At 46.0% G+C, this 14,619-nt stretch overlaps 1 protein-coding gene across 2 annotated transcripts in view; it reads right to left on the bottom strand.

Annotated features, from left to right (window-relative positions):
• The window catches only part of NDC80 (NDC80 kinetochore complex component), a 59,045-nt gene that overhangs the window by 35,129 nt on the left and 9,297 nt on the right, over positions 1 to 14,619 (bottom strand). Inside the window, exons 2-7 of one of the 2 annotated variants that reach the window (XM_038747157.1) lie at positions 12,931 to 13,092; positions 11,396 to 11,482; positions 8,216 to 8,336; positions 7,939 to 8,111; positions 5,617 to 5,719; positions 2,713 to 2,802 (exon numbers count right to left, since the gene is read on the bottom strand). In XM_038747157.1, the coding sequence (XP_038603085.1) occupies positions 2,713 to 2,802; positions 5,617 to 5,719; positions 7,939 to 8,111; positions 8,216 to 8,336; positions 11,396 to 11,482; positions 12,931 to 13,031 (675 nt within the window). In that variant the 5' untranslated portion in view covers positions 13,032 to 13,092. The remainder of the gene's footprint in view (positions 1 to 2,712; positions 2,803 to 5,616; positions 5,720 to 7,938; positions 8,112 to 8,215; positions 8,337 to 11,395; positions 11,483 to 12,930; positions 13,093 to 14,619) is intronic. The other variant, XM_038747158.1, reaches the window with a different exon arrangement.

The raw sequence follows: 14,619 nt of genomic DNA, 5'->3' as shown, positions 1-14,619 counted from the left end.
TTGACTGGCAGGACATTTTGGATTCTATCACCTATAAAATGGGGATGTGCTCCCTGCTACTTCACCTGCCTGCCCTATGTGGGACGGGAAGGAACTGTGTCCAACATGATTATCTTACATCTACCACAGTGCTTAACAAATACCCCTATTATTATTAATCCCCATTGTCATCAAGATGGCTGAGTTGTTGGAAGAACATTCCCTAACAACAATAACCAAATTTTCTAAAAATACCAATCGTCAAGTGTTTACTATGGGCCAAGCATTGCATTAAATGCTGAGGCGGATAGAATAATAATAACAATGATGATAATAGTGGTTTTGCTAAGCCCTTATGTGCCAGGAACTGTACTAAGCACTGGGGTGGATATAAGCAAATTGGATTGGACACAGTCTCCCTCCCTCCCTCCCACCTCTCTCCCTTGTCAGATCAGACACTGTCCCTTTCCATCATGGAGATAGAACAGGCATTTAAAACACATTTTACTGAGCTTTAGAGAAGTTAAAATTGCTTGTCCAGAGTTACACAGTAGGTAAGTGGCAGAGGCGGGATTAGAAACCCGGCTGCTTCCTAATCCTGCATTCTTTCCACAAGACCACCTTGCTTGGTTAACAGCCGTCTAGACCAAACACATCATGGAAAAACCAAGCAGACTCCTTTTATGATCTCCTGATTTAACCAGGCACTTAGAAGAGAGATTTTCCCGCACTGTTTCCCCACTCACTATAGAGACCTGAGGAAAATCTTTGCTCGTGTTCAGCCTAATGTTCACATGCAGCACTATTTTCTGTCAGACTTTTGATTCTAGCTCATTTTTAATTCCTAAAGATATCTTTCCCTCTCAGGGTCACAATGGGAGAGTTTTGGGTCCTCTACCAGCCTCGACTATGGGAGGGAGAGTCACGCAGAGGCCTATCCATTCCATTTCTAGTTTGGCCAGTGGCTGGGCATGTTGCCCCGCTCCTCAAAGGTCTCCAGTGGTTCCCTATCAACCTTCGCATGAAGTAAAAATTCCTCACTCCCAGCTTCAAGGCTGTCCATCCCCTCGCCCCCTCCTCCCTCACCTCCTTTCTCTCCTTCTCCAGCCCAGCCCGCACCCTCCGCTCCTCCGCCGTTAATCTCCTCACCGTACCTCGTTCTCGCCTGTCCCGCCATCGACCCCCGGCCCACGTCATCCCCCGGGCCTGGAATGCCCTCCCTCTGCCCATCCACCAAAACTAGCTCTTTTCCTCCCTTCAAAGCCCTACTGAGAGCTCACCTCCTCCAGGAGGCCTTCCCAGTCTGATCCCCCCTTTTCCTCTGCTCCTCCTCCCCATCGCGACTCCCTCCCTCTGCTCTACCCCCTCCCCGCCCCACAGCACTTGTGTATATATGTGTACATTTTATCATTCTATTTATTAAGGACGTGTATATATCTACACTTTTGTTTATTTTGATGCTATGGATGCCTGTCAACTTGTTCGGCTTTGTTGTCTGTCTCCCCCCTTCTAGACTGCGAGCCCGTTGTCGGGTAGGGATTGTCTCTATCTGTTGCTGAATTGTACTTCCCAAGCGCTGCACACAGTAAGTACTCAATATATACGATTGAATAATGAATGAATGGCTAGCGAGTGGCAGGCCATCTGCTACAAGTCAAAACTCCCCCGTGCTGGGCACCATCATCATCAATCGTACTTATTGAGCGCTTACTGTGTGCAGAGCGCTGTACTAAGCGCTTGGGAAGTACAAATTGGCGACATATAGAGACAGTCCCTACCCAACAGTGGGCTCACGGTCTAAAAGGGGGAGACAAAACCAAACATACTAACAAAATGAAATAAAACCAGCAGCGGCAGGGGAGAGAGTTGAGGGCGGAGACTCAGCTTTACTGCGTGGAAGGAGGCAATGGTAAACCAATTCCAGATTTTTATCAAGAAAAACTCTCTGGATCCGCTACCAGAACGATTGCAGATGGAGGTGGGGCTTTCTGGGAGAGATGCGTCCGTGGTGTGGTTATGGGTCGGAGGAGACCCGACAGCATAAGACAAAGATATTTTAAGGAGAATGGTATTTTATTAGACCATCAACATTTATATCATTTACTATTTATTGAATTAAATTACCTCCTTCCCTTCCCCACAGCACCTGTATATACGTTTGTACATATTTATTACTCTATTTATTTTACTTGTACATATCTATTTATTTTATTTTGTTAGTATGTTTGGTTTTGTTCTCTGTCTCCCCTTTTTAGACCGTAAGCCCAGTGTTGGGTAGGGACTGTCTCTATATGTTGCCAACTTGGACTTCCCAAGCGCTTAGTACAGTGCTCTGCACACAGTAAGCGCTCAATAAATACGATTGATTGACTGAATTCATAGCGATGTAGTCGGTAATTTTTTATTTAATAGCACACACACAAGAGTGCAGGAGTATAGTCTATTATAAGACTGTAATAAGCAGCATGGCGCAGTCTTGTTAGGAGTCCGAAGCTCATGGGTTCTAGTCCCGGCTCTGCCACTTGGGTATTGTGTGACCTTGGGCAAGTCACCTCACTTTTCTGTGCCTCGGTTTCCTAACTGTGAAATGGGGATTGAGACCGTGAGCCCCACGTGGGCCAGGGACTGTGCCCTGTGCCATTTGCTGGTATCCACCCCGATGCTTAGAACAGTGCGTGCCACGTAGTGCTTAGACACCACAATTATTATAATAATAATAAGCAGTTATGATACCTTATTATGAATAATTCCATCTTCAGTCTCTCCGCCCCAGGGCTGTCCGTCTTCAAATGATGGGGAACTGTCCTTCTTGGCGTGATAGAGCTATGTGAGGTAACGAATCCAATAGTTAGCTGATGTTCAAGAATAGAGGCCTATCTTCCCAATCAATAAACTACCTAAAATATCAGGGAAAAGGATATTAAAGGTAAGTCTTTAATCCATTCTCTACTCTTGCTCGACATTAGCATAACCCAAACCATAAAAAATTCAAATGCAGTTGTGGTTCCTGCTTCTCTATACTTTTGCTAAGTTTTACAGTGATTCTTTATAGATTAAGTGTTGCTACTAAAGATATACTATTAGTATTGCCCAGTCTAGAGGCCCAGTTGTGAATATGAGCGATTACCAAAAAGGGAATGACTTCAGATCATTGCAGAACAGCCTGGTTATACTTTTTATCTAATACCATGAATGCCATTCTTTACTTCCAAAGAGCTCAATGCATTTTCTAAACTTTTATATTAACATCCCCCCTGAAGTCAGCAGATGGCAATTCTACCCAAGTTGGAGCAACGGAGAAGGAGGCTTAAGGCTTTTCCATGGATAACCACTGGAAAGAGAATTTGAATTTCTTGACTTCCCCAGTGTTCCATGTATATCATCTTTTAATTAGAATAAAATTAACTCAACCCCAATTATAATAATAATAATAATAATAATAATAATAATGGTATTTTATTAAGCGCTTACTATGGGCAAAGCACTGTACTAAGCGTTGGGGAGATTACAAGGAGATCAGGTTGTCCCACAGGGGGCTCACAGTCTTAATCCCCATTTTACAGACGAGGGAACTGAGGCCCAGAGAATAATAATAATGGCATTTATTAAGCGCTTACTATGAGCAAAGCACTGTTCTAAGCGCTGGGGAGGAGACAAGGCAAATCAGGTTGTCCCACGGGGGGCTCACAGTCTTCATCCCCATTTTACAGATGAGGGAACTGAGGCCCAGAGAAGTGAAGTGACTTGCCCCAAGTCACCCAACTGACAATTGGCGGAGCCGGGATTTGAACCCATGACCTCTGACTCCAAAGCCCGGGCTCTCTCCCCTGAGCCACGCTGCTTCTCTTGCCCGCCAAACTGTATCCAAAAAATTATAAATAAAAATCGACTGAAAATCTCATCTTTAGGCATAACTTCAAGAAATTCCTCTCTAAATGAGAACATCTTCTCTTCTGCCCCCACCTCTCCAGTTATTTTTTTTTCCTCCTAGGTAAATAGTAGTATAAAGAGAAGCTTGGAGAAGCTGCTGTGGCTCAGTGGAAAGAGCCTGGGCTTTGGAGTCAGAGGTCATGGGTTCAAATCCCAGCTCTGTCAACTGTCAGCTGTGTGACTTGGGGCAAGTCACTTAACTTCTCTGGGCCTCAGTTACCTCATCTGGAAAATGGGGATTAAAATTGTGAGCCCCCCCGTGGGACAACCCGATCACCTTGTAACCACCCCGGCGCTTAGAACAGTGCTTTGCACATAGTAAGCGCTTAACAAATACCAACATTATTATTATTATTATATAAAAGTATCCACAGTAAGACTCCTTCCTTCCAGGCATTTATAGCCTTCTGAGGTTAAGCCCCCAAATGGCTCATAAGCAAAATCAAATTGCAGGGTGATCATGAAAAGGGATGCGTGGCTATGGGCGAGGGGGTGAGGTTGAGGGAGATTTATTCAGTGAGGTTGAGACTGTGGAAGGAAAAACTATGTTGGGAAGTTGCCCAGGGGTAATTTGTGGTGTCCCTGCAGTTCAGGGTGGGGGTGGATGGTTGGGCAAGCTCCATATGGCTTCGGAGTCAGAGGTCGTGGGTTCTAATCCCGCCTCCGCCACTTGTCAGCTGTGTGACCTCGGGCAAGCCACTTCACTTCTCTGTTCCTCATTTACCTCAATCTGTAAAATGAGGATGAAGACTGTGAGCCCCACATGGGACAACCTGATTACCCAGCGCTTAGAACAGTGCTTGGCACATAGAAAGCGCTTAACAAATACCAACATTATTATTATTATTATAATATGGGCAGGGATCACGTCTACAAACTCTGTTACTGGACTTTCCCCAAGTGCTTAGTACAGTGCCGTGCACACATTAAGGGTTCAATAAATACCACTGATTAAGCAGAGGTAATCAATGCTTCCTATTCTTCACAGCTCGATAAAGAGCATTGCTTAGAAGCACTGGTGGATGATTCTATCCAAATTTTACCCAAATGGGTTATATCTGTTCAGTACCCTTCCCCCTCTGGGTACTTAGATCAGCTAAATTCGTGTGTGGAATGGATATAAAACTCCTTTCCTTTGAAATCAAAGTGACAACTAAACGATTACTTCAGGATAGAATTATAGGTTTTAATTCATTTATCTTGGAAGTTGTTTTTTTTTTTCTGGTATTTGTTAAGCGCGTACTTTGTTATTTTGTTGGGTTTTTTTTTTTTTATAAATTAGGGTTTGTACTTAAAATCCTTCATTTCAAAAACCTATGACAATTTTCAAGTTAGCCTAGTGAAAAGGGCACAGGACCAGGAGTAGGAGGCCTGGCTTTTCAGCCCGGTCCTGCTACCTGACTGCTGTGTGGCCTTGGGTAGGCCGCCCATCGTCTATGGAAACTGCGGACACCTCAACTTGAAATGTGAAGTTTTGGCCAAGATAATTACTCATCCCAGCCCTGGACCACCAGATCTTTACTTTTATAGGGTCATGAGACTATAAAACATATTTTCAACCATTCAAATCAACTAACTGCAACCATGACATCTACAGAGGGAGTTCTTAACGGACTGGGGAGGGAGAAAGAGGAGGGCTGGAGGAAACAAAAATTCTGAAAAATGTAATCGCGGGCTAAAAACTTCTCTATGGAAAGTTGACAATACCTTGACACAGTCGATCAGCCAAACCAAGGCGGCCACAATCTGAGGCCACGTGTGCGGTGCCCCCACGGTGTACATGGAGCTTTTGGATATCGCAAAGGGATACCTACAAAAGAAGAAAATAAGCTAGTTTTTTTTCCAGAGTTCGTTCTCCGTCGAACGGGCACGAACAAAGCTAAAGAGGGCCAGCTTCATAACCACAACCTTTTTAAGTTGGTATATGTCATCTGGTCCACTGTCCCTATTTACTGACGCAAATGAATGTGCTAAACTGTGAGGTAGATAGATCCAAATGAGCTGGGGGAGTACGTGTAGGCATGGAGTCATAAAAGAGCGGTTTCTATCGCCTATCTCCCGCTGATCATCACTCGCATTTATTGAGCACTTACTATGTGCAGAGTACTGTACTAAGCGCTTACGGGAGGGGGTCATCTTCGACAGGAGGCCTTCCCAGACTGAGCCCCTTCCTTCTTCTCCCCTTCGTCCCCCTCTCCAACCCCCTCATCTTACCTCCTTCTCTGCCCCACAGCACCTGTATATATGTATATATGTTCGTACATATTTATTACTCTATTTATTTTACTTGTACATATCTATTCTATTTATTTTATTTTGTTAGTATGTTTGGTTTTGTTCTGTCTCCCCCGTTTAGACTGTGAGCCCACTGTTGGGTAGGGACTGCCTCTATATGTTGCCAACTTGTACTTCCCAAGCGCTTAGTACAGTGCTCTGCACACAGTAAGCGCTCAATAAATACGATTGATTGATTGATTGATAGGGGGCCTGTCTCCGTAAGACCAGCCAGGACTGTGTTATTCGATGACACTGGCTCTTCTCCACGTAATTGAAGGAAAAAGAAATAAATTCTGAGATGAGGTGTAGTCTTAATCAAGGGTCCTTGAGGGCTTAGTGTGTACAGAGCACTTTACTAAGCGCTTGAATGTGCCAGGGATGATGGATGCGCCTCAGACCTGAAACTTCAGAACCCAGAACCCATCCAGAGCACGGGGTTATAATAATAATAATAATAATAATAATAATAATGGCATTTGTTAAGCGCTTACTATGTGCAGAGCACTGTTCTAAGTGCTTGGGGGGAATACAAAGTGATCAGTTTGTCCCACATAATAATAATAATAATGATGGCATTTGTTAAGCGCTTACTATGTGCAGAGCACTGTTCTAAGCGCTGGGGGGGAATACAAAGTGATCAGTTTGTCCCACGTGGGGCTCACAGTCTTAATCCCCATTTTACAGATGAGGTAACTGAGGCTCAGAGAAGTTAAGTGACTTGCCCAAGGTCACACAGCAGACATGTGGGGGTGCTGGATTCGAACCCATGACCTCTGACTCCAAAACCTGTGCTCTTTCCACTGAGCCATGCTGCTTCTCAGAGTAGGAATGGCTTGTTCGGTGACACCCGCTGGGATAGAGAAGCAGCGTGGCTCACTGGAAAAGAGCCCGGGCTTTGGAGTCAGAGGTCATGGGTTCAAGCCCCGGCTCCGCCAATTGTCAGCTGTGTGACTTTGGGCAAGTCACTTAACTTCTCTGGGCCTCAGTTACCTCATCTGTAAAATGGGGACTAAGACTGTGAGCCCCATGTGGGACAACCTGATCACCTTGTAACCTCCCCAGCGCTTTGAACAGTGCTTTGCACATAGTAAGCGCTTAATAAATGCCATTATTATTATAAGAAATGCCACACAGTCAGGCTTTTAAATAATAATAATAATTGTGGTATTTGTTGAGAGCTTACTATGGACCAGGCACTCTACTAAGTGCTGGGGTGAATACAAGCAAATAGGGTTAGATGTGGTCCCCGTCCCACGTGGGGCTCACAGTCTCGGTCCCCATTTTCCAGATGAGGTAACCGAGGCCCAGAGAAGTGAAGCGACTCGCCCAAGGTCGCACAGCAGACAAGTGGCAGAGCCGGGATTAGAATCCATGAACTTCTGACTTCCAAGCCCGGGCTCTATCCACTATGACATGCTGCTTCTCGTACACTTGGGATCCCCATCATAGGTATAAACGCATCTTTACTCTTACATAAGTTCCTGTGTTGCTTCATTCATTCAGTCGGATTTGAGCGCTTACTGTGTGCAGAGCACTGTACTAAGCGCTTAGGAAGTACAAGTCGGCAACATATAGACAGTCCCTATCCAACAACGGGATCACAGTCTAGAAAGGGGAGACACCCGGCATTTATTAGTCCCAAATTTCAGAGGAGGGAATCTGTTTTTTCTCCTTCGCCACCTTATTGGTTTAAACATTTGCCTTCCCCGATACTCTTCAAATAGGACTAATGTGAAAGTCGAATGCACAAACCCAAGGTCTTTGAAGATTCGAGGAACCTCTTCCTCAAACTTAGCATCAGGAAGCTCATAAGAGGGGCACAAGAAACGATAAATAAAAGTGAAGATCTTTAGGAAGTCTTTAACGGACGGTGCTTGAAGAGATTTCATGGACACGTTGAAAGCGTAGTCATTTTCTGAAAGAAACTGAGCCAGGAACAGTAATTAGAAGAAAAGAAAGCATGGTGGGGTTAGAAATGCAGATATTGCCTGTCCATTTTGTACATCCAAAAAAAGACAGGGCAGGGTACCTCGCAGAGTTGACGGATGGACTGTTGGATAAATGCCTTGTCATTAAGTGGCCTGGGATCCTTGATTTTTTCCGTGCCAAATATACCATACTGGCTGTTGCGTGATCCAGGACCACTTGTTCTGGAAAGAAAGAGAAAGTTGTTTGACATCTTTACACGTACACCCAGCCCAACTCGCTCTCTAATCTGAGCAGCCCATAAACTTCCTTCCGACTCCTCCCCTTCTCAGCCTCTCCCCGATAGTCTTCCCATTCAAGGACATAGGTCCCTGCTTTCTAGTAGTAGTAGTATTTATTAAGTGCTTATTGTGTGCAGAGTTGTGTATTAAGTGCTGGGAAAGAGTATTCAGCCTAGTCTCCCATCCCACTCCAAAGGCCTTTTAAAATGCGGGTATCCCGCCCAGATTTACCCGCATTTTATACATATTTATTACTCGATTGATTTATTTTACTTGTACATATCTATTCTATTTATTTTATTTTGTTAGTATGTTTGGTTTTGTTCTCTGTCTCCCCCTTCTAGCCTGTGAGCCCACTGTTGGGTAGGGATTGTCTCTATATGTTGCCAACTTGTACTTCCCAAGCGCTTAGTCCAGTGCTCTGCACACAGTAAGCGCTCAATAAATACGATTGATGATGATGATGTCTTCCCCTTCTAGACTGTGAGCCCACTGTTGGGTAGGGACTGCCTCTATATGTTGCCAACTTGTACTTCCCAAGCGCTTAGTACAGTGCTCTGCACACAGTGAGCACTCAATAAATACGATTGATTATGATGAGGATGATGATGTCTCCCCCTTCTAGACTGTGAGCCCACTGTTGGGTAGGGATTGTCTCTATATGTTGCCAACTTGTACTTCCCAAGCGCTTAGTCCAGTGCTCTGCACACAGTAAGCGCTCAATAAATACGATTGATTGATTGATTGATTGACTGATTTGCCCCAGGTTCTCCCAGCCCTTTCAGCCGCTAGCTTTGTTTATCTCAAGTCCTTATTGCACCCACCAACCCTTTACAGTTTAAGTCGAGATCCTTAAAGATCATCGAGCTTAGTTTCTTCTCTCTAGGCAGAGAGAGAGCACTTAGAATCTCCTAGTGGCCTTCTAGTATTAAGTATTAAGTGCTTAGTACAGTGCTCTGCACACAGTAAGCGCTCAATAAATACGATTGATTGATTGATAGTATTAGTCCAGACCAGCCTGCTTAATCTACTTCCAGTAAAGGAAAAGATATTTGGCTTTCCAAATATCATCATCATCATTTTAGACCGTGAGCCCACTGTTGGGTAGGGACTGTCTCTATATGTTGCCAATTTGTACTTCCCAAGCGCTTAGTACAGTGCTCTGCACATAGTAAGCGCTCAATAAATACGATTGATGATGATGATGATGGGTATTTATTGAGTGCTGGCTATGTGCAGAGCACTGTACTAAGCACTTGGGAGAGAATCCAAAAGAGTTCGCAGACACGCTTAGTGCCCACAGCGAGGAAACTTACAAGCTAGAGGAGGAGACAGACATTAATGTAAATAAATTCATTCATTCAACCGTATTGAGTGCTTACTGTGTGGAGAGCACTGTACTAAGCGCTTGGGAAGTACTAGTTGGCAACATATAGAGACGGTCCCAACCCAACAACGGGCTCACAGTCTAGAATCATTTTTAACATAATAATAATAATAATAATGGCATTTATTAAGCGCTTACTATGTGCAAAGCACTGTTCTAAGCGCTGGGAAGGTTACCAGGTGATCAGGTTGTCCCACGGGGGGCTCCCAGTCTTCATCCCCATTTTACAGATGAGGGAACTGGGGCACAGAGAAGTGACTTGACCAAGGTCACACAGCTGACAACTGGCGGAGCCGGGATTTGAACCCGAGAACTCTGACCCCAAAGCCCGGGCTCTTTCCATTGAGCCACGCTGCACAGAAGTGCGTTTTCACGATCAGAACGATGAAGAGTAGAAAGCGCTCGCGCCTGGAATGGCCTCCCTCTGCCCATCCACCAAGCTCGCTCTCTTCCTCCCTTCAAGGCCCTGCTGAGAGCTCACCTCCTCCAGGAGGCCTTCCCAGACTGAGCCCCTTCCTTCCTCTCCCCCTCGTCCCCCTCTCCATCCGCCCCATCTTACCTCCTTCCCTTCCCCACAGCACCTGTATATATGTTTGTACATATTTTTTACTCTATTTATTTATTTATTTATTTTATATGTACATATCTATTCTATTTATTTTATTTTGTTAGTATGCTTGGTTCTGTTCTCTGTCTCCCCCTTTTAGACTGTGAGCCCACTGTTGGGTAGAGACTGTCTCTAGATGTTGCCAATTTGTACTTCCCAAGCGCTTAGTACAGTGCTCTGCACATAGTAAGCACTCAATAAATACGATTGATGATGATGATGATGGCTTTTTCTGTCTGGGACGACACATAGATGGTCAAAGTGACCACAGCACAGTGCTGATGTCAGCCCTTAGTGTTAGAACCCAGCTGACGGCCGTCCCGGTAGCCGCTCCCGGTCGCTTCCGTTAGCTTGTCCGCTTCCCGGAAAGCTCCGGGGGCTTTCTTTGGCAAGGAACTGTCACAGCTAACCGCACGGCTTCCGAAGACATTCCCCTACTTTAGAAGCCCAGAATCCACATTTTCTGCTTCACCGCGGCCGTGCTTTTTTTTCCTCTCCGAACCAATATTAGGGCTAAATAATTTTATAAACTTGGCTGAACTGACTGGCCTACTGACACAAAGAAGGCTCCTGAGTGCTCAAGAGTATTTTGCAATTCATCACTCGACACACGTCGAGAAGCGGCACGGCGCAGTGGATAGAGCACGGCCCTGGCAGTCAGAAGGTCGTGGGTTCTAATTCCGGCTCGGCCACTTCTCTGCTACGTGACCTTGGGCAAGTCACTTCACTGGGCCTCAGTTACCTCGTCGGTAAAATGAGGATTGAGACTGTGAGCCCCACAGGAGACAGGGACTGTGTCCAACCCGATTTGCTTGTATCAACCCCAGAGCTTAGTACAGCTGAGTGCTTAACAAATACCACTATTATTATTATTATACGTACAGAGCTAAGTCGTAGATAGCAAACAAAATAAAGATGCAAATCCCTGATCTTAAAGAGCTTATATTCTGAACAGAGGGTTGGGTGTGTGTGTTAAATAAGATTCCTGTTAAAAAGCAGCATCATTACCTTTTACCAAAGAAGCTGACTCTTCTTTCCGACGTACCAGATTGGGGTTTACTTACACTCAGTTTCCCAAATGTCGGTCTTTCTTTGCTTTAACAAAAAGAGTCACATATCTTTTAAGACACACAGCACAACGTCCACTTGAATAACAGTTCAATATAAGAATAAGATCTACTCGCTAGAAGGCATATGGTTCTCCCCCCTCCCACAAAGGCTATCTTTGAAAAACCTCAAGCCGTTCCTATCCAAGCTACATTGATGATTCCCAAACAAAATCAGATTTAAACGGTACTGCTTTCCCACACTGGTGCCCTCTAAGTCTCCCCCAAGGACTGACAATGGCAGGGGTGGAGACTCAGGGAGCAAGTTTTTGGTTTTTGTTCCTTAAAAAAAGCAAACTGAACGGGTTCAAGTCAGGTAGCCTCAGGACCCAGGAATAATAATAATAATTATTATTATTACGGTATTTGTTAAGCGCTATGTGCCAAACACTGTTCTAAGCACTGGGGTAGATACAGGTGGTAATAATAATAATGATGATGGCATTTGTTAAGCACTGACTATGTGCTAAGCACTGTTCTAAGCGCTGGGGGAGATACAAGGTAATCAGGTTGTCCCACATGGGGCCCACGTTCTTAATCCCCATTTTACATATGAGGTAACTGAGGCCCAGAGAGATATAAGGTAATCAGGTGGTCCCACGTGGGGCTCACACTTTTAATCCCCATTTTACAGGTGAGGTAACTGAGGCCCAGAGAAGTGAAGCGACTTGCCCATGGTCACACAGCAGACAACTGGCAGAGCCTGGATTTGGGCCCGGGCTCTTTCCACTAAACAACGCTGCTTTCCTAAGTTTAAAAAGGGAAGGGCCGGGGTGGGGAATAAAGAAAATAAAATCAAATGGCTTAGCTGGGCAAGAGCTAGGAGTGCTAAGGCGATTTCTCGTGTGCCGATTAGCCAGCCTACACATCTCTCACCCTGCTAATCGATCAGTGGTATTTATTGAGTGGAGAGCACCATGCAGTAGAGTTGGTAGATAGGATCTGTGCCTACAAGGGGCAGATAGACTATAATAATAATAATGATGGCATTTATTAAGCGCTTACTATGTGCAGAGCACTGTTCTAAGCGCTGGGCTAGATACAAGGTAATCAAGTTGTCCCACGTGGGGCTCACAGACTTAATCCCCACTTTCCAGATGAGGTAACTGAGGCCCAGAGAAGTGAAGTGACTTGCCCAAAGTCACCCAGCCGACAAGTGGCGGAGCCGGGATTTGAACCCATGGCCTCTGACTCCAAAGCCCGGGCTCTTTCCTACTGAGTCACGCCGCTTCTCTTTAAAATAAATGACTTTAAAATAAATGACAGATCGGGGAAGTGGCAGAGTGGAAGGATACGGACAGGAGTGTCAGGGGGCTGGGGTGGGCATCAACGTGCTTAAGGGCCAGAGGGTAAAGGGCAGAGGTGATGGCGGGTACCGCTTTGGCGTAACCTTTCTTTCCCAAACAGGTGACAGAATAGAGCGAGGGGGAGACTTACGTTTGGGGAGTGTGGAGGCCCAGTTTATTGGAATCCTGCGCTCTGAGGGCCTGCATGGACTGCCGGCCGGCGCCGCTGCCGGTCAGCGTGCTGCGTCTCATCCCGTCAAGCTACGCCGACGGCCACTAGTAACAACCGGGTGGTCGAGGAAGGCAAGACCTACTTGGTTCAAAATAAAACGATTATCTCTTCGAACCGGAGAAGAGTTGCAGTTCCAACTTCCACACCTCCCCGCGCTTCCTGCCCTGGCCTACTCCTGGCTCATCGTTCTCCTTCAACAATCGTATTTATTGAGCGCTTACTGTGCGCAAAGCACTGTACTAAGCACTTGGGAAGTACAAGTTGGCAACATAGAAATCTCCATGGGAATCCTGCGCTCTGAGGGCCGGCAGTCCGGTCAGCGTGCTGCGTCTCATCCCGTCAAGCTACGCAGACGGCCACTAGTAACCACCGGGTGGTCGAGGATGGCAAGACCTACTTCGTTCAAGATAAAACGATTATCTCTTCGAATCGGAGAAGAGCTGCAGTCCCAACTTCCACACCTCCCCGCGCTTCCTGCCCTGGCCTACTCCTGGCTCATCGTTCTCCTTTGGGGCCTGTCACGCCCCTCCTCAAAAATCAATCAATTGTATTTATTGAGCGCTTACTGTGTGCAAAGCACTGTACTAAGCGCTTGGGAAGTACAAGTTGGCAACATAGAAATCTCCATTGGAATCCTGCGCTCTGAGGGCCGGCAGTCCGGTCAGCGTGCTGCGTCTCATCCCGTGAAGCTATGCCGACGGCCACTAGTAACAACCGGGTGGTCGAGGATGGCAAGACCTACTTGGTTCAAAATAAAACGATTATCTCTTCGAACCGGAGAAGAGTTACAGTCCCAACTTCCACACCTCCCCGCGCTTCCCGCCCTGGCCTACTCCTTGCTCATCGTTCTCCTTCGGGGCCTGTCACGCCCCTCCTCAAAAATCAATCAATCGATCAATCGTATTTATTGAGTGCTTACTGTGTGCAAAGCACTGTACTAAGCGCTTGGGAAGTACAAGTTGGCAACATATAAATCTCCAGTGGTGGCCTTCGAATCAAGCAAAAACTCCTCACCCTGGGCTTCAAGGCTGTCCATCCAACACCTCTCCCCCTCCTCCCTCCCCTCCCTTCTGTCCTTCTCCGGCCCAGCCCGCACCCTCCGCTCCTCTGCCGCTAATCTCCTCACCGTTAGGCCTCGTTCTCGCCTGTCCCGCCGTCGATCCCCGGCCCCCGTCCTCCCCCTGGCCTGGAACGCCCTCCCTTCTCACATCCACCAAACTAGCTCTTCCTCCCTTCAAAGCCCTACTGAGGGCTCACCTCCCCCAGACTGAGCCCCACTTTGTCTCTGCTCCCCCTCCCCACTATTTATTTTTTATTTAATCTATTTATTTATTTATTTATTTATTTAATTAATTTACTTGCACATATCTATTCTACTGATTTTATTTTGTTAGTATGTTTGGTTTTGTTCCCCGTCTCCCCCTTTTAGACGGTGAGCCCCCTGTTGGGTAGCGACTGTCTCTATATGTTGCCAATTTGTACTTCCCAAGCGCTTAGTACGGTGCTCTGCAATCAATCAATCAATCATATTTATTGAGCGCTTACTATGTGCAGAGCACTGTAATAAGCGCTTGGGAAGTACAAATTGGCAACATATAGAGACAGTCC

The sequence above is a fragment of the Tachyglossus aculeatus genome, chromosome 5, assembly GCF_015852505.1.
Source record: "Tachyglossus aculeatus isolate mTacAcu1 chromosome 5, mTacAcu1.pri, whole genome shotgun sequence".
Classification (NCBI taxonomy): Eukaryota; Metazoa; Chordata; class Mammalia; order Monotremata; family Tachyglossidae; genus Tachyglossus; species Tachyglossus aculeatus.
This window is presented reverse-complemented; position numbering and strand designations above follow the sequence as displayed.